The 24,227-nt window shown below is 43.4% G+C and overlaps 1 protein-coding gene across 1 annotated transcript in view; it reads right to left on the bottom strand.

The window, feature by feature from the left end:
- Positions 1–24,227, bottom strand: part of DNAH5 (dynein axonemal heavy chain 5) — a 318,634-nt gene that overhangs the window by 66,776 nt on the left and 227,631 nt on the right. The window contains exons 56-63 of the mRNA XM_074985958.1: positions 20,781–21,012; positions 18,628–18,742; positions 18,183–18,359; positions 14,421–14,624; positions 13,858–14,037; positions 10,909–11,046; positions 9,541–9,676; positions 2,626–2,942 (exon numbers count right to left, since the gene is read on the bottom strand). Of these exons, the coding sequence (XP_074842059.1) occupies positions 2,626–2,942; positions 9,541–9,676; positions 10,909–11,046; positions 13,858–14,037; positions 14,421–14,624; positions 18,183–18,359; positions 18,628–18,742; positions 20,781–21,012 (1,499 nt within the window). The remainder of the gene's footprint in view (positions 1–2,625; positions 2,943–9,540; positions 9,677–10,908; positions 11,047–13,857; positions 14,038–14,420; positions 14,625–18,182; positions 18,360–18,627; positions 18,743–20,780; positions 21,013–24,227) is intronic.

Below are 24,227 nucleotides of genomic sequence, written 5' to 3'. Positions count from 1 at the left end.
TTCGTAGTCTAACACGTTGATAGATGGATCGTTACCCACATTTTGGCCCATCACCTGGGTCTTCTTTAAGCTGATTGTGGGGCCAAATTCCATACATGCATCCGCAAAGCGAGTTATGAGTGACTGCAGTTCCTGCTGAGTGTGAGCAGCAATAGCTGCATCGTCAGCGAAAAGGAACTCCCTTAAATGCTTCATAAGCACCCTGGTCCTCGCTCTAAGCCTCGACAGTTTGAAGAGGTTGCCGTCTGTTCTTGTGAGGATAGAGATGCCCTCTGTAGCAGTTCCGAAGGCATATTTGAGCAAAACTGCAAAGAAGATGCTGAACAGTGTTGGAGCCCCTGCTTCACTCCGCTGAGAATCTCAAAGGGTTTGGATGTGGATCCATCATATACGATGGTCCCCTGCATGCCTTCATGGAAGGCCCTAATAATACTGAGCAGACAGCCGATCTTAGCCAGAATCGTGAACAGACCTTTTCTGCTGATGACGTCAAATGCCTTGGTCAGGTCAATGAAGGCAATATACAGAGGTTTGTTCTGCTCCCTGCACTTTTCTTGTAGTTGCCTAATAGAGAAAACCATGTCTATGGTGGACCGTTCAGCTCTGAACCCACACTGAGACTCTCTCAGCAAGAACATTGAGCCTCTTCAGAACTACACGTGCAAATAGCTTCCCCACGGTACTGAGAAGGGAGATGCCACGATAGTTGTTACAATCGCTTTTGTCACCCTTGTTCTTGTAGACAGTAACGATATTAGCATCCCTCATATCTTGCGGTACGCTGCCTTGTCTCCAGCATTGGCAAAGTATTCCATGCAGCTCTGAAACTAGGGTACCACTGGCGCATTTGAGGATTTCTGAGGGAATACCGTCTTTCCCTGGGGCCTTTCCAGAAGAGAGTGCTTTTAGCGCGTCGCTGAGTTCCTCCAAGGTGGGCTCAGCATCGAGTTCAGTCATGGTGGGCAGAAGCTCGATGGCATTCAGGGCTCTCTCTGTAACTACAGTCTCTCTGGCGTACAACTGTCAGTAGTGTTCCACCCAGCGTTCCATCTGCTTGGTTCTGTTCTTCAAGACCTCGCCTGTGGCCGACTTAAGTGGGGCACTCTTTCTTTGTGATGGACCGATGGCCTGCTTGATCCCATCGTACATTCCTCACATGAAACCAGTGTCCGCGGCCTGCTGAATCTTGGAGCAGAGTTGGAGCCAGTAATCACTGGCACGCCACCGAGCAACCTGCTGCACTTGACTCCGAGCAGATTGGAGAGCCTGCAGGTTCACCTCACTGGGAGAGGACCTGTATGCAGCCAGTGCCTGTCTCTTCTTCTCAATCAGGGGCGTCAGCACTTCAGTGTGGGCTTCAAACCAATCAGCAGACTTGACTGTCTTCTTCCCAAAGGTAGATATCGCAGTATTATAGATGGTGTCCGTAGTTGTTCCCATCTCGTGCTGATATCAGTGTCGTCCGAGCGGGGCAAGGCCTCTTCAAGTGCTTGGACAAACTCGCATACTTTTGAAGGGTCATGAGTCTTGCCAGTGTCAATGCACGGCCTCCCTTCCTTTTTGGAGCGAAAGAATCTTCGTGGCTGGATGTGCACCTTACTACACACGAGCAAATGGTCAACAAAACATGACCAACAATAAGATATATCATCACAGTCTAACTTGTTTGCTCTTGCCTAATTCAAATAAAGTAATACTTCACTAATACCATTAATTATACAATTTTTATCAATGTATAATAGATACAGAACTTTCAGGTACCAATTACAGATAAGTACAAGGCTTGGGAAGTATTACTTCTAAATATACATAAACCCACACCATTATCCACCGTCAAATTCCTCTTAAAACTCTTTTGGCTTTCAAAATACCCTCAGTCATTAGGCCACTGGTGTGTAACAACCAATGACAAAGTGCTGACCCATATTATCTAACTGTTTTCTCATAGGGCATCATCTGTCTGTATTGATCTGCTGTCTCTCGTCTTAGACTTAAATTGTTGAAACTCCCCTCAACTCTTTGAAGTAGGGACTTACTTTTAATGTTCATATGGCACCCTAGAGTTCTGGTCCATGACTTTGGCTCTTAGGTGCTACACTAATAAATTATAATAATAAATAATAACACTGGCTATATTTTATTTCTAATTAAATAGACTATCATGATGCTGTATCTACATAAGGCACTGTGCAATTGTGGTTTCCCATATTTAAGAAATATGGAGACTGGATACAAGTGCAAAGAAAGATAAGTAAGATTATCAGGAGAACAGAAAGTCTATCTGATCAGAGGAGACTCAGGCTATGGCTAAACTGTACCCGAACTTGAAATAACTTATGCAATTTGTGCAAATAAGAGGCTATTTCAAGGTTTCCACTATCCCTCTCACAATGGGGGGAGTGGAAACAGAATACCGTGTTCAAAATATCACTGCTAATTCAAGAGCACTGGTTAGCCCCAGAGTTCCTATTTCAGGATACATTTGAACATTTCTATCCTGATATAACAACAATTGTGTAGCCATAGCCTCAGAGTTCAGCTTATTTAGCCTAACCAATAGAAGGCTGAAGGGGGACATGCTCATTCTCTATAAATAAATCAGAACGATATCTGCATTCAAATTACCTGAAGTTCACTCTTGCTTTCCTTACTTTTAATCCAAATTTTGCCCTGAGTCTGTGGATCAATTAACAAAGGATAACGAGATGCTTTTGTGGCAATAATTCCATTCTGTATGGATAGGTCATCATTTGGCAATCCTTGAAGGTTCCACTCACTGATGGTTGGGGTATCAATCAGTATCTCTGTAAGGTTTAGATTATTGCCAAATGGAATCTTCCGGGTTTTCATTTCCTTTTGCCAGTCATTTAACAACAGATTGCGGAACTCTTGGTTAAAAGGACCAGAATAGGACAGAAAAGCTGTAGCCAGCAATACATCTCCTTAAAGAAAAAAAGAAAAACGAGTTAGTAAAACTCCCCTCAAACCCGCCACCTCCCCTGCCAGAATATTTCCCTGCTGCAAACCTGCAGTGTAAGGCTCTGAAAGTGGGGAGCTGCTGAGTGTTTCCACACTGCCTCCTCCTGTCAGAGCCTGATGCTGACATAGATAGCTACATGTCATAGCATGGCTGCACCTGACTTTTCACTTTAGCATGTAGCTACCCATACCCTACGTGTCAGAGGTGTAACAGTGTCCTGTGTCTCCTTCAGTAATGGGAGTCGAAACAGGGAATATCCTTGTTTTGAAATATTCCAAGTACCCTTGATTTGACTGAACAAAAGGAACATGTTCAGCTGTATCCATTCCTTATTTTCACAGTGTAGAAAAATCTACTTTAATCTCAAAAAGAGGAAATTGCTCACCTCGTGCAGTAACAATTCTTCAAGATATGTGTCCCTATGGTTGTTCCACTGCAAAGCCCCTGTTTCTCTAATCAGAGTTTTTTGGTAGAAGTATTGAGCCTGTGCATGTGCTATCCCTCCATTGTGGTCTGCCTCAAAGCTATCTAGCCATTGCTCAAGCAAACCTCCTCACTTCTTTCTGCACCACAGAGCCTTTAGAGAACTCTGAAGCAGAGGGGAGGAAAGCAGGTACTGGGGCACCCATAGAGACAATCTCAAAGAACTATCCTTAACTGCACAAGATGAATAACTTTCTCTTTTTGTTCGAATACCAGCCCCGTGGGTTCTCCACTTCAGGTGACTCCCAAGCAGGACCCAACACAGAAAGCTGGGACTTGGGAGTGGAGTCTTAATACAGAAAGTACTGTGGAGTCAGAGATGGCATCGGGGGGGCTGAATCTTCAGTGATCGCATAATGTTCTGAGAGTGTGTCGGCAGAGGTCCAAGTCACTGGTCTACAGATTACTGAGACAGGGATATCTTTAAGAAACGTGGCTGAGGTAGAAATTAATCTTGTGGATGCATATGGTCTCTGCATGGGATCAGGTTATACCCTTGATTAATGCAACCAATTGGAATAGTCTTTGAGCCAATATCACAGAGCTTTTGGATCTTTCTGTAGATGAAAGGAATAGTTCAGGGGACTTCTTAAAGTCCTGTCCAAGTAGAATGCTAGTGTTCTTCTAACCTCAACCATGTGTAGAATCATCTTCCTGTTGTCACATTGTGGTTTCAGGGAAAACATGGGGATGCACCTGTTGATTCATATGGAAAATGCAGAGAAAGTAAAGAGAAAATTGAGTTATGGCCTCAGAGTTACTTTGCCTTTAAAAGCTTGTGAATGATGGGCGTGCCATCAGGGCTGCCATTTCTCCAATGTGCCTAGCTGACGTGATGACAGTGAGAAATGCTGTCTTCATGGACACATGTAAGAGATAACAAGTTGCTGTGGACTCCAGGAATATCTAATCAAAGCCCTGATATTGAGGTTAAGATCCCAGACTGGAGCAGGTGTGTCACAGATGGGAAGAGATTCCCAGTGCCCTTAAGTAATCTACATGTCAATGCATGAGCAAACACTGAGTACCTCTGCTTAGTAGAAGAAGTCCACTTTTACCGCAAGACATACCTTAAGGGAACTGAATGAGAGTTTTGACTTCTTGAGGTCTAAAATCTGAGGGAGGGAAGATGAGACTGGATCTATGAATTTAGAATAACAAACTTGGCATTGTTTCCATTTTGTGGGTCAACTTTTTTCTGGGTAGCAACAAATGTTTCAGCTCATCAGAGTAGTGGAAGTAAAAAGGAACCACACCTGGAGGCAGAGGACTTGCAGTTTGGAGTGAAGGATCAGCCCATTGTTTTGAGAGAGAAGGTGACAAATGTGAGGAACAGGGCATATTGCCACCTGTGTCAGCTAAGGGAGCCAGACTTCTCATGGTCGGGAAGGGCAATCAAATTAACTCTCACTTTCTCTTGTTCAGTTTTCAACATAACGAGCATACTGGGAAAAGGCATACAAGAAGGCCTCGTCTCATGGGAGGCTGAGCATGTCTCCCAATGAATGTTTCCACAAACTGGCTCTGGGGCAGCAATGAGGACATTTCGTGTTCCTGTAAGTAGCAAAGAGAACCTCTGGGTTCCCCAAAGTGCAAAAGTATCCTGAAGCCCCTCTGAGTTGAGTACCAACTCATGGTTGTGACAAAAATTCTAAGTAAGACTGTCGATTGTCACGTGCTGTGTCCCTGTTAGATAGACAGCTGATGGATGCACCAATTCCAAAGTTTCCATCTTTCCCTGACCAGTGCAGAGTGGCTTAGTTTCTGTAGACTAGATCCACACCAATCTAATATACTATCTGTAGGGTCTGCCACCCCTGATAGAACCATCCATTATGCTGAATATCAGAGTCTTGACTTTTAACTTATTCATTCTTCAGATATGGCCAAATAGCACAACTTCTATTGTATAACCTTCTGCAATCAGTTCTCTTTCAGCTGTATCTTCCTATACATAATTCCTCTTTGGTGACCTTCTCCATCCATCCTATTCTCAGGATCTTTCTATAACAACTCCTCACAAATGCCAAAATCCTTCTTGTCAAATCTTTCATTATCACCCATGTCTCACATCCGTACAACATAACGCTGAATCACGTTTTCAAGATGCTCAGCTTTGTTTCTATGCTAATTGTTTTGCTTTTCCACATCTGAGCCATTGCCTTTAAACTCACTCTTGAAACTATTCTAGTCGCTATTTCCTTCCTACAGTCTAGATCATATGTCATGTTGCTCCCCAGATATGTGAACTTCTCTATGTTCTGTAGTTTGATCCTGTCTACACTGATCTTCCTTCCCATTTCCTTATCTTCATATATCATTGTTTTTGTTTTATCAATGTTCATAATTAGTCCATGCCGCTTTCCTTCCTGGTTTAGTGCCTGCACTGTTTTCACTAGCTTCTCTGTATCTTCCTCAAGAAGATGCGCAAACATCAAGTTGTTAATTCTCATCCTGAGCAAGGTATCCCTTCTGCCTCTTCCTTGATCTTGTCTGTCTAGGTGTGTGATGAAGATACTTGGCGATATCGGATATCCTTGTCTCGTACCTCTACTCTTTCTAAACCAACCTCCCAACTCTCCACACATTCTCACCACTGCCTCTACATTGTCACTGATATCCTTCAACAACCGTATCAGTCTGCTATCCACTCCGTATGACTCCAACACCGCCCAAGTCACTTTCTGTTCTATACTGCCAAATGCCTTCTGAATATGAAGCTATTGTGTATGTTCTTGTTCTTTCATTGCGCTTTCTCTGCTATCAGTCTTAGTGCTAATATCTGCTGTATGGTACTTCCGTCTTTCCTGAATCCCCCTCTCTCATCCACGCGATGTTCCTCTATCTGTGATCTCAGTCTCTCCATCAGTATCATCATCAGAACCTTGCCTAGGTGGGGTATATGGGGTGTCCAGGGAGGGGTAGCACCTCTGGTGTGGGGGATTTGTTGTGTCTCTTCGGGGGCAGTTCATGCATCTTTGGTCTCCCCCAGTACTCAGCTCTCACCTGTGGCTCCAAGAAGTTGTAGCATGTTCAGTGGCAACACACAAATAAACCACTTCAACAGGCAGGCTAAACCAGGTGAGGACAGCTGACAGATCTGAAACCTTCAGTGAGATAGGGACCTGCCTATGCCACAGCATGCCAAGTTGGCTCCAGTGGACTGGACAGATGATATCAACAGTGAGATCCAAAAACCAGGAAGGCGGCTCTGCAACGGTCTTTGGAGAGCAAAGGGCATGACAAGGTACTGAAGATGGCATCATAATCCACTGCAGCCTAGGAAGTCTACAGCTATGACGACTTTTCGTACCACTGGAACCAGGCTTCTGAGGCCAAGAAAGTGGAACTGCCCCTGTGCAACGGCTTTTCCACTTTAAACTTTCCCCTGCACAGGTTCTTCATCTCTCAAATCAGTCTACTTTATTAGACTACATCTTCTACTTACTTCAAAGTCCTACGGTGATGGGGAAAGGGCAAAGTGACAGGTGAAGGTGACCACGGGGAGTTGTAGTTCCAAACCTGCACGTAGGCGGCCTGTGGACTTTAGTCACTCAACTCTGACAGAGGGACAACAAAGGACTTTGGCAACATCCCAGGTGACTGAGCAGGCCTTTTTAGGAGCAGCACTGCTCACCCTCAAATGAGGGAGGGGACTAGAAAAGGTGTCCCAAAAATGGCTTGTCCCAACCAAACTGGCCAACATGCCACAGCTGGTAGTTTTATCCTCACAGATGTCCAAAATCAGTGAAAAGAAAGATGATATTTGGAGCATGGAACATTCACACCCTCTTGGACAGGGAAAACACTATGAGGCCTAACAAAAGAATGGCCCTCATAGCAAGAGAACTGGCACAATATAACATTGACATATCTTCCCTGAGTGAGACCAGGAAGGATCTATCAGCAAACCGAAAGGAGATTACACCTTCTTCTGGAAAGCCAGGCCAGAAAACAAAAACAGAATCCATAGAGTGGGACTTGCCATCAAGACATAACTTCTGCACCAACTTCCTGACCTGCCCAACTTGCATCAGTGAGCATCTGATAAAGCTCCACTTCCCCCTCTACCCCTCTCGCATGTTACAGTCATCAGAGCTTATGCCCCCACTCTGACCAGCAGCTATGCAGCAGAAGAGTTTCTACGAGGACCTTGACTGTCTTGTGAAAGCAACTCCTCCTAGTGACAAGCTTCTCCGGTTGGGTGACTTTAACTCCAGAGTCGGCAACGACTGTAGGAACTGGAAAGGAGTGCTGGGGTATTATGGGATTGGTAACATGAATGCCAATCACCTTGTTCTGCTGAGTTTGTGTGCAGAAAATGACCTGACGATTACCAACAAACTCTTCAGGCAGGCTAATAAATACAACACCGCATGGATGCACCCAAGATCAGAACAGTGGCACCTGATTGACTATGTCATCAGTTGCAGGGAGGACATTCGTGATGTTAAGATCACCATGGCCATGCAGGGAGCTGCATGATGGACTGATGAGAGGATGAGTCCTTATGCTGCTCATCATACCACTGCAGCGAAAGAAGCTCAAGGGTGTCAGACACTCCCTCAACATCAGGAAGCTGCAACACACTGGTCATCATGAGCAATTTGCATCCTGCCTTGATGATGTGCTGATGTCCTATGGACCTCTGACTAGAGACCCAACACAAAAGTGGGACCAGTTTAAACTCCTGGTGATGGAGTCAGCCAAGTTGACACTAGGACTAAAAAGGAGAGTTCACCAAGACTAGTTGGACAAAAAGGACGAGACCATGATGAAGCTGTTAGAGGAAAAACAGAACATATTTCTGTTATGGCAAAATGATTGGTCCTCAATCTCCAAACAGTGACTGCTTCAAGCACCTTCAGTGTCAGATACAGGCTGCACTTTGCAAAATGAGTAGTGGGAGAGAAAACCTGATGAAGTCCAATACTAAGCCGACACCAAAAACTCCAGGATGTTCTTCAGTGCTACCAAAGCTGTATATGGACCTCCAAAGCCAAGTACTACACCTCTCCTGTCTGCAGATGGCATGACCCTCCTGCAGGAGAAGAGCAGCTTCAATGATAGGTGGAGAGAGCGCTTCGGCAACCTTCTCAGCAGGCCCTCCATTGTCGACCCCACGGCTGTAGACCAGATCCCTCAGAAACCCACGATAGACAGACTTGACCTGCCCCCCCTGTGATGGATGAGGCAAAATATGCAGTATTCACCTCCACGACTGGTCATTCCTCTCTGGTCATCTGCTATGAATAAGCTGAGCTACTCACTTTATCTGGTCCCCAGTAGGAGCATGCTTTGCAGGGTGTGGGAGCTCAAAGACCTCCTGAGCTCAAAGAGTGGGATTAAGTCTCTCGATACCAGTGTGTGGTTGGTGCATCCTATCATAGTACCTTTCTATGTAGTATTTCTCATCCAAAGATAAAACAAATTCTTTACAAAAAGAATTTAATCTCATTTTAGAGCTGAAGAAACTGAGGGGAGGTTAAGTGACTTTTCCAAGGTCACACAATGAAGCCACTTGCAAGGCACAAATGAATGTCAGATGACCTTGGTTGCACTCCAGTGTATAGTCACATGATGAGGTCACAGTGGCCATGTCTACACTAGCCAAAAACTTCGAAATGGCCACGCAAATGGCCATTTCAAAGTTTACTAATGAAGCGCTGAAATACATATTCAGAGCCTCATTAGCATGCGGGCAGCCGCGGCACTTTGAAATTGACACAGCTCGCCGCCGTGTGGCTTGTCCAGACGGGGCTCCTTTTCGAAAGGACCCTGGCTACTTCCAAGTCCCCTTATTCCTATGAGCAGATGGGAATAACGGGACTTCGAAGTAGGAGGGGTCCTTTCGAAAAGGAGCCCCGTCTGGACGAGCCGTGGGGCAGCAAGCCACGTCAATTTTGAAGTGCCGCGGCCCCCCGCATGCTAATGAGGCGCTGAATATGTATTTCAGCGCTTCATTAGTAAACTTCAAAATGGCCATTTGCATGGCCATTTTGAAGTTTTTGGCTAGTGTAGACGTCGCCAGAAAGTCTGTAAAATGAAAGAAAAAAACAAAAACAAAAACTTCATACCCACAAGCCTCTTGGTTTGTGCTGCAAACTCTTTACTCTGTTCAGTCCATCTCTCTTTTTCACCTGCTAGTCCACTTATGAGACTGGAGGCTGTTTGCATCTTATGTCTGCAGCGCTCTGCATCCTCAAGCAAGGTCTACAAAACAACATCCACACAAAATATCCATTGGAAGTGGAATGATAAACCTAATCTTAGTTAAGCTGTTAATGGCATAATGAGTCACAAATGGCACTTAAACATTTACTGCATTACAATATACTTAGTGTCATTGTGCACAGTATATAGCATGTAACAATGAAATGCTCCATTGCTACTCATTAACTTCACTGCACGCATGCAGAGTTGCTTGCTCGAGACAATGATATGTATAGGATCAACAGCACAACAGGACCCAACCATGGTCATAAACGCTGACGCCCACCAACACAGTCAGGATTCACAGCAGAGGATACAGGAGACCACCTACCCTTACCTAGGGTTCAAGCCTCTCAGAGCCACATCCAATGGGGACAAATAGAAAACACACTAACCCCAGTGACCACTGGCCCCCTCCCCTAGTGGGCAACTCTGTGGCACAGGTGCTACATGCAGGATTACGTACTCCAGGTCCCACCTGTGGCTGCCCCAGTTCAAGATGGAACTGCTGAGCAAGGCTGGACTATTGGGCTTTCTCCACAGCTGTGAGGGCAGCTGAATCTGCAAGACAGAGCAGCTGGAAAAGTACAGGCCAGAGATCCATCCTGAGAACCCCTTGGCTGGCATTGGTGAGAGGAGTCCAGGGCAGAAGAGGATTTAAAAAGAGTGTCCCTAGAAGGGGAAAACACCATACTTCTGCGCAACGTAGGAAGTTTCCACCTGTGCTTCTGGGGATAAGGATGTGCCTCCCTATGTGCCTGCTCCCCCAAATCATGTGCTTGACCTCATGGGCCCAAATTAGTACCCTTTGGGCCTCCTCATTAGGAAAACACTGGTTGTGCCCCTTTGTGGGATACTTTTATTTTGCTTGAATTATTTTCTGTATTTATGCGTGACAAGTGCTGGTGAAAAGTGCATGACATCTGCCAGCGTGGGAACTAAAGTCCAGAACTTCAAATGGTTGTACACAGAAACATTCACATAGTCATGTACCAATTGCAGCACTCAGTGCATGAAGCTTTGTGCTGCATTCTCACTGGTTTTCAAGGGGCAGAAAAATATCTGAAAAAGCAAAAAGAGGTGGTCTCAAATAAATTCAAATTTTGCTCCATACACACTCCATTCCAAAGAACAATAGTGAGCTTGAGGAGAAACACTGTGTTTTATGGTCTCATAAATAGTATCAATGCCTAAACAAATAAAAGAATATCTCAATGGAAAGAATACTGCACCTGTTTTTCCCTCATGGCTTTTTCATACTCTGCTTGTACAATATCTAATTCAGCTTGCTTGTCGTCCAACTCTGCTTGGGCTTTCTGCAGATCTAGCATGGCACTGGCAAGGCGATTCTCCTGGACTGCCAAATTAGCCTATGAAGTATACATATGCAAAGCAAACACACAGAGAATATTTTAAAGCAAGCACATCACAATTAGAGCTTCACAGCATCATATTTAAAATCTAAACTGTTTTGTATAATTGAGCTATCACTCAGAATCCTTTCCACTCCACTGTGTAACAGGCTGAATTCTGCTGCAATTCTCATCTATGTTACGTGGTAAGAATCTTTGGAGGAGGGGATAAAGAGTTTTATTCAGACCATAGAATCATAGAATTCTAGGGCTGGAAGGGACATCAGGAGGTCAGAAGTTAACTTATGCTTCAAGCAGGATCAACCCCAACTAAATCATCCTAGTCATAACTATGTCTAGCCAGAATCAAGAGCCTTTAAGGATGAAGATTCCACCACCTCTCTCAGTAACGCTTCACCACCCTCCTGTTGAAATAGATTTTCCTAATACCCAACCTACACTCTCCCTCTGTAACTTCAGACCATTGCTCCTTGTTCTGCTATCTGTAACCACTGAGAAAAGTCCCTCTCCACCCTCTTTAGAGCCCCCTTTCAGGAAACTGAAGGCTGTTATCAAATCACCCCTCACTCTTGTCTTCCGCAAATTAAATAAGTCCAAATCTCTCAGCCTCTCCTCATAGGTCATGTGCTCTAGCCCCTGAATCATTTTTAACAGCAACGAAGGGTCCTGTGGCACCTAATAGACTAACAGAAAAGTTTTGAGCATGAGCTTTCGTGAGCACAGTCTCACTTCATCAGATGCAAGTCAATGCTAAAGGGCACGCGCGTTCCCTAATTTATGGTACAAGTCCCAAGTTTTATTAAGAATTTTGTGAATGTAGATAAAGGCTCATAGGCAAGCCAGGTGGCTGACCTTATGCTTTCCCCTGCTTGGTCAGCAGAAAGGAACTGAAAAAAAAATCTCCCTTATAAGGGGTAGCTCAGGTTTCCTTTCACTTAGAAGGTTATGAAGCTAGCAGAAACAGGTCCACACCATTCACTTCTGGGGTCCCTCAGCGTGGTTATGTCTACATTAAAGGGTTTTGTTGACAAAACTAGTGTTTTGACAATGAAAGCTGTGGAGCATGCAGGTTCCCCAGGCGTTCTGTAGACAGTAAATGGACTGAACGCAGCACTTTTGTCGGCACTCTTAGCCCACTCCCCACAAGGTATAATGCCTCTGTTGACAGACATCTGTCAACAGAAGGCTGGTCTGAACATTCCAACAGCCCCTCTGTTGACAGAGGGCTTCCGGGACACTAGGCAGCCCTGCCTGCTGTGCTTCCAGTTGGCCATTTGACGAAAGAGCAGCTGGCTTGGCAATTTGGCTGTGATGTGTCAACATGAATTTTTATGGCAGATATCTTCTGACAAAAACTTCTGTCAACAGAGCGCTCTAATCTAGACATAGCCTGTAGCAGCAGCATTGCTTCAGACAATTGAGATCATGGCTCCTAAGGGGGCATTCCTGCCTGTGTACAGTTAGCTTGCAAACAGCTCCAGCATGCACTGGTGTCCAAAACAAACATAAGGAAAGGTCCCCAGCATTGGCATTTTATTTTCCAAAATTCCAGTTTTAATCATTGCGGAGGCATTTGGTTAAATTAGTATTTACTCAGTTTTGCTTGAAGTTTTTGTTTCGAACTACAAGTCTTATTGTACAACTAAATATTTCAACTTCGAACAAACCCTGGTTTGCTTATGAAAATGTAGATGTTACCTTTGAAAATTTAGCTCTCATTACATCTATAAGAGTATGGAAATGGCACGGAGAAATGCCCAGAAAGCACTTCAGCTCTGTGGAAATGGCACTTGGAAGTTTCATATTTACTGTGTAAGTGAATTTCAGATCTAATAGGCTTAGTTTACAAACAACAAGAAATACATAGTCATAACTGTCAAAACAAAAAGCAGTCAAGTTGCACTTTAAAGACGAGCAAGATAATTTGTTAGGTGAGCTTTCGTGGGACAGACCTGCTTCTTCAGACCATAGCCAGACCAGAACAGACTTAATATTTAAGGCACAGAGAACCAAAAACAGTAATCAAGGAGCACAAATTTGTCCTTAAATATTGAGTCTGTTCTGGTATGGCTGTGGTCTGAAGAAGCGGGTCTGTCCCACGAAAGCTCACCTCATAAACTATTTTGCTAGTCTTTACAGTGCTACTTGACTGCTTTTTGTTCTGATAGTATATAGACTAGCACGGCTCCCTCTCTGTTACTATAGTTATAACTGCTTGCCCTGTAAACTGATCCTTAGATAGGTACGTAACTGGGTTTTTTCTCTCTGCTGCCTCATCCCCAGCCATACAGGTTTTGCAGGCTTAGTTATTCCTTCAATTCTACATACGTAGCTCCTTCATTAGTGGCTCTATGGATGCACAGGAAATGGATGTACAAGAAGAAAACAGAACCCAGCTCCTATGCTATAGCTATTTCAGTTCTGAAGCGCTTACAGGCATCAAATATGGTCTGCATGACTTTTTTCCATCCAAGTGACGAGACATGGTTAAATATACTTAGATTCTGTAATACTGAGCTGCTCTACTTTGCAAAAAAGGCACCTAGTGAATAAGAGTTAATAAGTCCCAGTTCAACCAAACTTTCATGCACATGCTTAAGATATTCACTAAACCAAGATGGACTTACACATATGCTTATTGTTTAAAAATCCACAGCTCACTGGGTGAGCCCTCTTCTGGAATTTTAGGTTTTGCAGTGGTGAGTCTCCTTAGACACATGCTGGAGTTACTAGTTTGTCTCGCCAGGGTGCCGAATCCCAAAGAGCTATTTAGAAAAGCCTCCCTCTGACTTACCAATACAGACTTACCTTTAAGGGTAACACTTCTTTGTTGATAGAAAAAAATGCAGCCATCGCTTTAGTCCATGAGCAGAGACCAGACACATTCCCACATACTCGCTTTGCAGTCTCAATGTTATAGTCCACCATTTCAAAGTATGGATTCAAGAGCTCCACAACTTCTTCATTAATTGTATCTTTCGGGAATTGCTGGTGACATCGTGAGAGAATAATTTAGCCACATTGTAATTACCATACATCAGTCAGCTTCCTCAAAGGTGTTTTTAAAAACACAAACATCCTAATAGATGAATGGCCTGCAATTTAAACAAATAAACGACTGTCCCCAATGTCTTAGCAAATTATTAGACAATGAATCCTAAAATCCCTTCTTTAGCAAAACTGAGATGGGAAACCAACAGGCATCTCCTTTGTGTGACAACTGCATGATTCTGCCCAGTATTTGTTTCTTCCCACCACAACGGGTTGAAAACCCTGAACTTTTAAAGTGAAATAAATAACTCACTTCTTACACCATATGCACCACAACAGTCATGAGATAACTCATCTTCCCCTCTATGTTTCTGAAGTACCTGCAGGTTCTGTAAGAAGTTTCCCGCTGTCATCAATTTCAGTGATTCCTGCCATGATGGTATGGTGCAGCTTTTCTCCTGGTCCACTTTCACACTGTTTACTTTTCTCTGGAACAGCAGTAGCACGCAGTCCATAATACGCATGATAAGATGAGGTGGTCGGCCCAGTGTGCGCACAGTGGCAATGTCTGCAGGTTTGATTGTCTATGAAATTGAGAGAAAAGTAAGCAATTTTCACTTTTGTTGCAATAGTAAACAATGCTGTCCATCTCAATGAGTCACATAAAAAAATGCTGGACACTTGCACTGAATTCATCTTGCAGCTATAATATCTGTTGGGAAATATTAATCCAACATACCTACCCATAACAAGATTTCAAGTGTTAAATCATCCTCAAGCATAACAAAACTAGAAAGGTTTTTGATTGCTGCCTCTTTTAAGCTGCTAAGAAATTTCTGCTCAGTAGCACCAAGGGGACAATCAATAACTTACACAAGCAAGCCTGTTCTAATGAATGAAAGAGAAGAGAAAAAGCTCTTTCAATAACTTAAGTTTTCACATAATGCTTTATTTGCACATACTACAAGTAATTACAGGTTGAACTTCTCTAGTCCAGCACCCACAGAACCTGACCAGCGCTGAACCAGACAATTTACCAAACCAAAAGTCTATATTGTCTATCAGCATTACCAACACTTCCACTGCTTACCAGGTTCTTAGAAGACATTTAGGGGTAAATTACAGCTAAATAATGGCAGAGAATACTGAGAGCCACGACAGGTGGCTATAAACAAACTTTATGGTACCACGGGAAACTTGGTCACATACATGATAAATGGACATCCGGCTAACTAATATCATGCCGGACCATGCATGCTGCCAAATGAGAGTGCTGGACTAGAGGGGTTCAATCTGTAACAGTGCAAAAAAAGGACAAAAGAACCACTGTTTGTCTTAAAGAATTTTACATTTTCAAAAATTAGTTATGCAAGACCACAATCTATTTTCTCCACTTGAGAGTGGACTTATCATTTAAAACTGACAAGTCTTGAAGTTGTAAAGTGTGATTGACCAATTAAAAGTAATTTAGCAACTAAGAAACCTGTAAAGAAATCAAGTATTGCAGTACACATTTCTCAGCACTGCTAGAAAAATTCCATTAAATTCTTGGTAGATAATTTAAAATTTTCAAATCCTTGCATTTACCAGATTACTATAATGAGAAAACCATTTATACAACAATTACAACTGACAAGGAGTATTCTCTTACTGAAAGGAAACTGTGGTCTGAAACATTGTTAAAATAATTTTAGTTACATCATTATTCATATGCTTGTGAGATCCTGTTTGTGTGTGTTATTGAAGCTGTCAACTGAGCAGTTACAATGCAAATAAAGCCAACATAGTTCTTCGCTCAGACTGAGAAAACAATAATATCCTCACAGGAAATATGCTCTGTAAACTACAGGTGCCCACAGGTCTATGTAATGCATTTGAGACATGTACTCAGAGCAAAATGTTACATGCATTATTTAAATTTTGTGTCTCAGAAGATATTGGAATTTATTTTACTAAGATTACACTGTCATTTAGTGTTAGTAAAATCAGGACAAATGCATTAAAAATTACTGTCGAAGAACTAACTCATTTTAGCCACATCTTCACTCGCCCCACCCCCTTTTCAGAAGGGGCATGGTAATGAGCGGATGATGCTACTAAGACATGGTTTAAAATATGTCGCACCTCATTAGCATAACCCTGCAAGATCTCACTTCCAGAAGATCCCCTTCCAGAAGGGGGGTAGAATGTAAATGCAGCCTTTGGGATTTATGTTTGGCCAATCACAGAATAAAGCAAGGAAAGGGTATATGATATTCAAAGCCTTCTCATAATGGAAACCAAACCATCAGAAAGTCACAAAGTATTTCATTACAGCTTACCTGGAGCACAGATGTGCTTGTAGAGACAGTCAAGGTAACAGAGTCCTATTCCATTCTTCAGGAACCTTTAATTGGGAGGATCTTCTTCAGGGACATGCCACTTTGAGTGTGACCAGTGGCCTATTATTTTATTCTGCATGATTCAGTCTCTGCAACCCCAAGTCTTATGAACACTTCTGCTATAAAAAGGTACCTTGGAATTTAAGTCTCAAAATGCTCTGTAGCATTCTGATAACTTAGGCTGCATGTATACTACGCAGTTTTTAGCGACAAGGCTGTATCGAAACTGCCCTGTCACTAAAATTTGACACATGTGAATACTGTTTGGGGGCACTTTTTCTGACAAAATACTTCTGGCCTCTTGAGTGGCTTTTGCTTTGTCAGCAGAAGCACTCTCCTGTTGACAATTCAGCATTCACACTTACACTTGTCACGGCAAAACTTTTGTTTGGGTGCTGGGATTTAAGCACCAGGAATGAAAAAAGTTTTGTCAAACAACTGCAAGTATAACCAAAGCCTGAGTGTGCACAAAAGGTACTAGTATTGTCTGACGAGAAGGCCGCTACATCACCTTTTCATGACAAAATCAATTTTGTAAGGCTAATATCATCCTGTGCCTCTTTTGTAAAAGAGCAGGTAAGAGGAAAGTGGGAAGAGTATTCGGCAGTGGGCTGCTCAAGAGTTAAGGAAAGCAGCTGACAGTCTGAATTCTTCTCTGACATGAGCCTGCAAACCTAGAGATGTTCCCATTACTGGCCCATGCTTCTCACACATTATTTTGCTCTTCAGAGTCTTTCACTTTTCACCTCACCAGCTGTCTTCTACTAAATTAACATATTTCAGCAATGGGAACGGCAATTATTCACTACCAAAATTCTTTCCTAAGTTATTATTTCACATTGTACCATGCACACTGAATGATGAATAAATGCACACTGAATGATACAGTACAAGATCTAAACCAGTGCTGCAGAGACTGAGACTAGAGATGCAAGTGGCTCTTTAATGTGTCTCCTACAGCTCTTTGCAGCGCATGATTTTAAAAACCTCTGTTGTTTAATTATTACTTGATCTAAGTTATCTGATCTGTTGGGTAATAGTGATAACAAATGTGGCTCCTGAACCATTAACATCTGAGCATAATGGATCTAAAATAAATTAAAATGGGACTTCCACTTGCAGCCATACATAATGTAATGTTGGGGCAGAAACATAAAGAATGAGCTACTCCATCACAGTGTAAATACTTCACAGCAAACATGTCTTTTAGAGTAGCATCTGAAGCTGAAGACAAGAGGAGACATGGAGAAAATTAATGGCAATTGTGTTCCCAGGTACTGGTGACTTGACAGAAGTAGTCATGAAGAAGGAGACAAAAGGAGTAGAACAACAGTAAACTTAGGTCCAATAAACATATAATAAGAAAAAAAATCAAGAGAAGAGAGAAGAGACCTATGTTAGGATGGAATACATTGGGTTTGCATTCTAGTCGCTGGCCATTCGGCAGTGTTTGAACACAAAAATGGCATTACCTGGTTACTAGTGTGATACCAAAACTCAGCAGCTAAAGTCACTTTTACACATGTGAGCTACAGCAAGTTTAACATGAAAAATCAAAATCAGTATTTGAGTGTTAAAAGAACTCCTTTTGGTGTATGCTTGACTCATCAGTGAGCATATTGCATTTGATCAACATTTCGGAGATAAAAGGTAAATGTTTTTCACCTGGCAGGGTACATGGCTCAACCCATGAGCCTACTTTCTATGGAGCATGTGCTCTGAAAATGGTAGTCCCACTTGTCCCTGTCTTATAATACTGACCTTTAAAGCTGCCTCTGCCTCTTGTAAAGCAGGCTTAGCAGCCTCCAACTTTTCTTCAGCAATGGCTTTATCTGCTGAGATACTGTCTACAATAGCCTGGGCTTTATCCTTCACCTTCTGTACCTCGGCTTTCACCTTCTCAGCAGCCTGTGCTTTCACAGTGACATCCTTCAAAACCTAAAAAAGGGGGAAAACACAGATACAGAAAAACCATTGCTGAAAGAAGGTGGGCATTAATTTTCAAAGTAGAAACCCATCAGTCTAATTTTATGATCAAAAACTAGCACAAAATTCAAATAAGAATATTTATTACTGCCACACTATACCACAGACCTCTTTTTAACTCCTAATTGACTCCTTTCTTCCTAAATTATTCCCTGTCAATGAAAAAATTACAGAAAGAACAAGAATTTAAAGAGTACTGTATGTGTGAAGCTGTGCCTACCATATCAGCTTTTTCATTAGCAACCTGTAGTTCCTTTTCTTTAACCTCCAGCTCTTTGCTCAGAGCAGCCACTGATTCAGATGCCTCTTTCAATTTCTCCAATCCAATATTCATTCTGCAATTTAAAATATAAAGCAAAGAGCATAACAGTTCCCTCTGTTGTTTTACAAATCCCATTTTCAAATTATTCTACTACCAATATGAATAGGAAAGCTACTACCACAAATGTTTCATATTAAGGAAATCGATACAAAAATTGTCAACCAAGTTTTCCATTATATAACTTTTCACTATTATCAGAAATGTGTATTTTAATAGTTAAACAGAAATTTTCTGTTACGGCGACTCAAGTGGGGAAGAGACCTATGGAACTCTTAGGCCATGTCTACACTAGCCAAAAACTTCAAAATGGCCATGGAAATGGCCATTTCGAAGTTTACTAATGAAGCACTGAAATACATATTCAGCGCCTCATTAGCATGTGGGTGGCTGCGGCACTTCGAAATTGACGCGGCTCGCCGCCATGAGGCTCGTCCAGACGGGGCTCCTTTTCAAAAGGACCCCGGCTACTTCGAAAGGAGCCTCGTCTGGATGAGCCACACGGCGGCGAGCTGTGTCAATTTCGAAGTGCCGCGGCCACCCGCATGCTAATGAGGCGCTGAATATGTATTTCAGCGCTTCATTAGTAAACTTTGAAATGGCCATATGCATGGCCATTTCGAAGGTTTTGGATAGTTTAGACGTAGCCTTAGTGCACACAATGACTAAAGATGGCTGAATAGAATTCTTGGGCTCAAGACTAGAGAGCGAGCAGTAGATAACCACCTAAGAGAACACATGGCCTGTAAAAGGTGCTTTTCCCACTTCTAACTAAAATCTTCCATCTGAAGTAAATGAAGTTGCCTGGTGCTGCAGTGGTCAAGCAGTTTAATTTGCACATCATTCTTTGGCGTAAACATATTTAAAAATGAACTACAGAAACAGTTGGTTTGATTTAAACCACATATTTGAAAATTATCAGGACCATATGAAACCACTTTGATTAATTTTATTGAATAGAAGGTCTATCATTCTGAACATGCAGAGGGTGTGCTCTTGAGCCATGAAAGCAGAAAACATAAATCAGAGGAATGAGATGAACCTGAATTCACTACCTATCTGTTTCACATAAAAAGATAAGACTTTTAACAAGAAAGCACCATTCTTGGAAATTAGCTGTTCTTTTCAGTGTAAACTCTCATGCCACGTGTATATGTGTTTGACTGCACAGATGAAAAATACAGAAACAACAGGTTACTTGTGTAATGTGATATCATTGACAACTGAATTTCTCTCAAAAACAAGCGAAGATTTTAAGTGGTACTTACTGGGTATGCAAACAGGTGTATCTGAGCTTGTTTTTGAGAGAAATTCAGTTGTCAATGATATCACATTACATTTAAAGCTGCAAGAACCTGTAGACCCCGTGGCAGGAAGCTGACTGCGTGAAAGGTGGCAGCAAATGCCAGCCACACTCCCCCGAAGCCCTGCACAGCCCACAGGCCCTGAGCATGAGACTTGGCCAGCAGGCCAGCACCCACACCACCCAGGGAGCCCCTGCAAGCCAGACAAGGGCATGTGATAAGTATTGATTGTTATACCATGTACCAATAAATGTGACATTTTGCCTTTTCCCCCTGCAAAGATTCCGTGCAGTGCTGTTCACTACAACATTTCGGTGGAGAATTGCAAAAGGGTGATGGTACCGTGCGTATTTGCTAGACAATGAAGCACAAATGTTGAGAAGTGTGAAAAAGTGATGATAAAACCTTGAAATCGAGTATTGGAAATAGAGTATTGAAACAGAATAGTGAAAGCCTTGAAATTGAGTATTGGAAAGTGATCAATCACTAAGGTGTGCACACCCCTGGCTGTAGAATTCCCAGGTTAGGAGTATTTAAACCTTAACTCTTAACTTGTAGGCCCAAAATGGTTTTAATATTGGATCAAATTATATGAATACCAACAGAAGAAAAGACCTGAAATTCAACATCAGTGTCGTCTTTATGAAGTGATCAGAATCAGCAACTGAGATCACCACTGTTTGCAATGAATTTCTCAGTACCCATTAAGGGAAAAAAAAGAAAGAAAGGGGAGCAAATAAGGCATTTTACCTATTGGCCAACATCTGCACTTCAGTATGCTTTTCTCTGTAGATAGTTTTATACCCTTGAATAAAGGACAGGTAGGATTTTGGAGTCACATGAGCAGAACGTCTATATCTCTGGAAGTAGTCCACACACTTCTCTGCTACCCCATCCTGGAAGGAGCCCATACACTGTACCACCTCCTTTTTGGTTTCAGTGGTGCAGTCAATTTCATATGAGGACAGGAAGTGTTCAGACACTGCAGAGAAAGGAAAAAAAGATTGTGAATGAACCCATTTAAATTAGTTTCTTTCACGCAAAATTTAAGAACATTTCTATGATAGCATGCAGTGTGTCAGCAACACCACAGAGAAGATTTTTGCCTCGTTTACCTATCAGGTAATGAAATGACACTGCACATCAGCATCATTTTCTGGAGTGTAGGTAGGCTGAACAAGTGACATCAATTTATAGTTTTTTTTATTTAGATAGGTCAATATGCAAACATGCACTGTCCTATCAGCATGTGAGTACTGAATAGATCCAGCAATACTTGTCTGCTAAAGACACATGCAACCATATTCTCCACAAAGGGTTCTGGCTATTTAAGACAGCATATTATTCTCTTCTGCACATCTGCCTGGAACTCTAGCTATTAAGAGCCAATAAATCAGTTTTAAAGCTGTGATACAGGAGGGGCTTTCACAGAAATGTTTCAATTGGCCTCAGTCTATAAAGGGAGGGTAGCTGCACTCTGTCCCTCCAGTTGACCCCAAAGGAAACTATGCATGGCACCATGGTCCACAGAGCCACAGATGCTGCTTGGCCAGGGAACCCAATGGTTGGTGCCTGAAATGGCACCCAACTGGGCCCTTGTCCTTGGGCCTGGCCAGGGGTCCGAGCTGACGCTTGGATCTTTGCCACTGCGGGTGTCAACACCGACGGAGTCCAGTCCTGTTGTGACAGCACCTACGATGGCACTGACATTGTCATCGATGATACGGATGCAGGTGGTTCTGAAATATTCATCGGGTCCTGCTGCTACTCCAGCGGGGGGTGGGGGGACACCCAGTGACTCTCATGGTGCTGAATGCAGAATTGGTGGGGATCCCGGCACTGTTGATGTCACGCCTGCACCCTGGCCCTGCCCTTTATGAAAGGCCCACGGGGCCCAAAAGGGCCACTGAGTCACACTCTGCAAAGCCGGCAGCCAAACCTATCGTCTGAACGAAAACTACAGTGCCTGTGACAGCTGCAGTGCAGTGTTCTCATGCTTCCATTTCATCTGGAGCTCGAGTAAAAGGAGTCTGACTCCAAAACCGACTCTGAGGCTCATGACCATGGTGGAGCCACCAGCATCACTGCTGACATCATCTGCGCCGAGGGCGGTGCCTGCGATGGAACACAAGATGCCTGAAACTGGCCCATTGTCAATCCCTGATGGGGCGACACCGGTGCGCTCAGCTTCGAATGCAGAGTCGGTGCTGGCGTCATTGTCCGTGCCAGAATCGGTGCTGGGACCATCTCCACCCGCATCAGATGTTCTTTGACCTCGGTGTGCGGCACCAGCGCTGTATAAATGGAGAAGGACCCAACACTGTCAGATGGAGCAGTCCTGGAGCCTCTTGAAACGCCTCCAGGGCAAGCCCAGCGAATGTGGGGTCCCACTCCACACCGGCTTCGATGGGTATGCCTCATGCCCACAAGCAGAGTGCAGCAGAGCCATGGACTTGTGGCCGCTGTGCTTTGAAGTCCGGGGCCTGCTCTTATCATGCCTCTTTTTCTTCCTCTTCGGCACTGGAGACTGGCTGCTATGGTGCCGCAAGGGCGACAGTGCCCGTGCCTGTGCCTGCTCCCAGCAGCAGGAGTCCTTAGCTGGCACCAGAGATGACGGTGCTGGCACACTTTGCACTGAAGAGGCCCCACTTCCAGCTCCTGCTGGGGACTCCTGAGTCTGGAGTGCCACTTCCATTAGGGGGACTCTGAGGTGCTGGTCCTTATCTTTCAAAGTCCCTGGCTCAAACGCATTGCAAATTGGGCAGTGGTCACCTACATGTCCTTCCCCCAAACAACTCAAATTAATTGAATGAGGGTGGCTCTTGGGCATAGGTTTGCCACACTTGGAACAAGTTCTAAACCCTGGAGAGCCAGGCATCCCCTGGCACTGAGAGGGACAGAAAGCGCCACCTCAGCTCCCACAGGGGGTGAAAATTAACTACCAAGCAGTACAACTATTTACAGGTACTTAAAAACTGTATACACCATGAAAACAGGCGACTAGCTGGTAACTGAACAAGAAAATAAGTAAGAGCTCCAACAACCGGCAGCACAGTGAGAAGGAACTGAGTGGTGGGGGGAAAGAGCGGGCAGGCAGCGCATATATTGATCACCATACTGGTGCTACTCCAGGGGGTGCAGCACTGACCCCATGGCTACAGGCTAGGAGGAAAAAGCTTCCGACAACTGGGCTTCCGCCAGCACACACCCAACTTGGAATGCACACACGCAATCATTTGAAGAAGTAAAATATTCCATGTATCAGCGTCTGGCTCCTGAGACATCCAGCCTGCCCCCACCCACTTCCTAGCACTCACCACATTCCAGTTACTGTGCTTAGACGGCATGACTGATAAAGAAATATGTGCATTGTACTTACGCAGCTGATCCAGAACTCAGCCAGAACTCTGTGTTTACCTTAATCTAAAAGTCCTGTTCACAGACAGGCTGGGTACTGACAGGGATACACCTTACAGTCTCGGCCTTCCTATTTGTCCACTACTGTTTGAATATAAGTCTCCCAGAAAAAGACACAGATCAATTTGCACTGAGTTTGTTTTGCTCTCCTTGACGCTTTAGCCATACTCACATAGAGATGCACTCCTTTAATTTTTCATTCATTTTCAACTAGCAAATTCACCTGATGTAGCCTGGGTGCATAACTCAATTAATGTGTTTTAAAAAAATAAATAAAAGAAAATGTGTATACTTTATTTAAATTACTGTATTTTTCAAAAATAGTGTTTATTAAATTGGTCTTTCTTTCAGATTTCTTTAAAAAAGGATCATTGAAATTGTTACATTATGATGTTTTTAGTAATTTTTTTTTAAAATGGGAATTCCATCAAGTGTATTTTTTCTTCATTCCCATAAACTCTCATCATTCACCATGTTTTAACAAAAAAGGGCTACAGTTAATTTGGTTTCTGATAACATTTTCTTCTAGGCTACGTCTACACGTGAAGCCTACATCGAAGTAGCCTATTTTGATGTGGCGACATCGAAATAGGCTATTTCGATGAATAACGTCTACACGTCCTCCCAGGGCTGGCAACGTCGATGTTCAACATCGACGTTGCGCAGCACCACATCGAAATAGGCGCTGCGAGGGAACGTCTACACGCCAAAGTAGCACACATCGAAATAAGGGTGCCAGGCACAGCTGCAGACAGGGTCACAGGGCGGACTCAACAGCAA

Source organism: Carettochelys insculpta, chromosome 2 (assembly GCF_033958435.1).
Source record: "Carettochelys insculpta isolate YL-2023 chromosome 2, ASM3395843v1, whole genome shotgun sequence".
Taxonomy (NCBI): Eukaryota; Metazoa; Chordata; order Testudines; family Carettochelyidae; genus Carettochelys; species Carettochelys insculpta.
The sequence above is the reverse complement of the archived record's forward strand: the minus strand, read 5'-3'. Positions and strand labels throughout refer to the sequence as shown.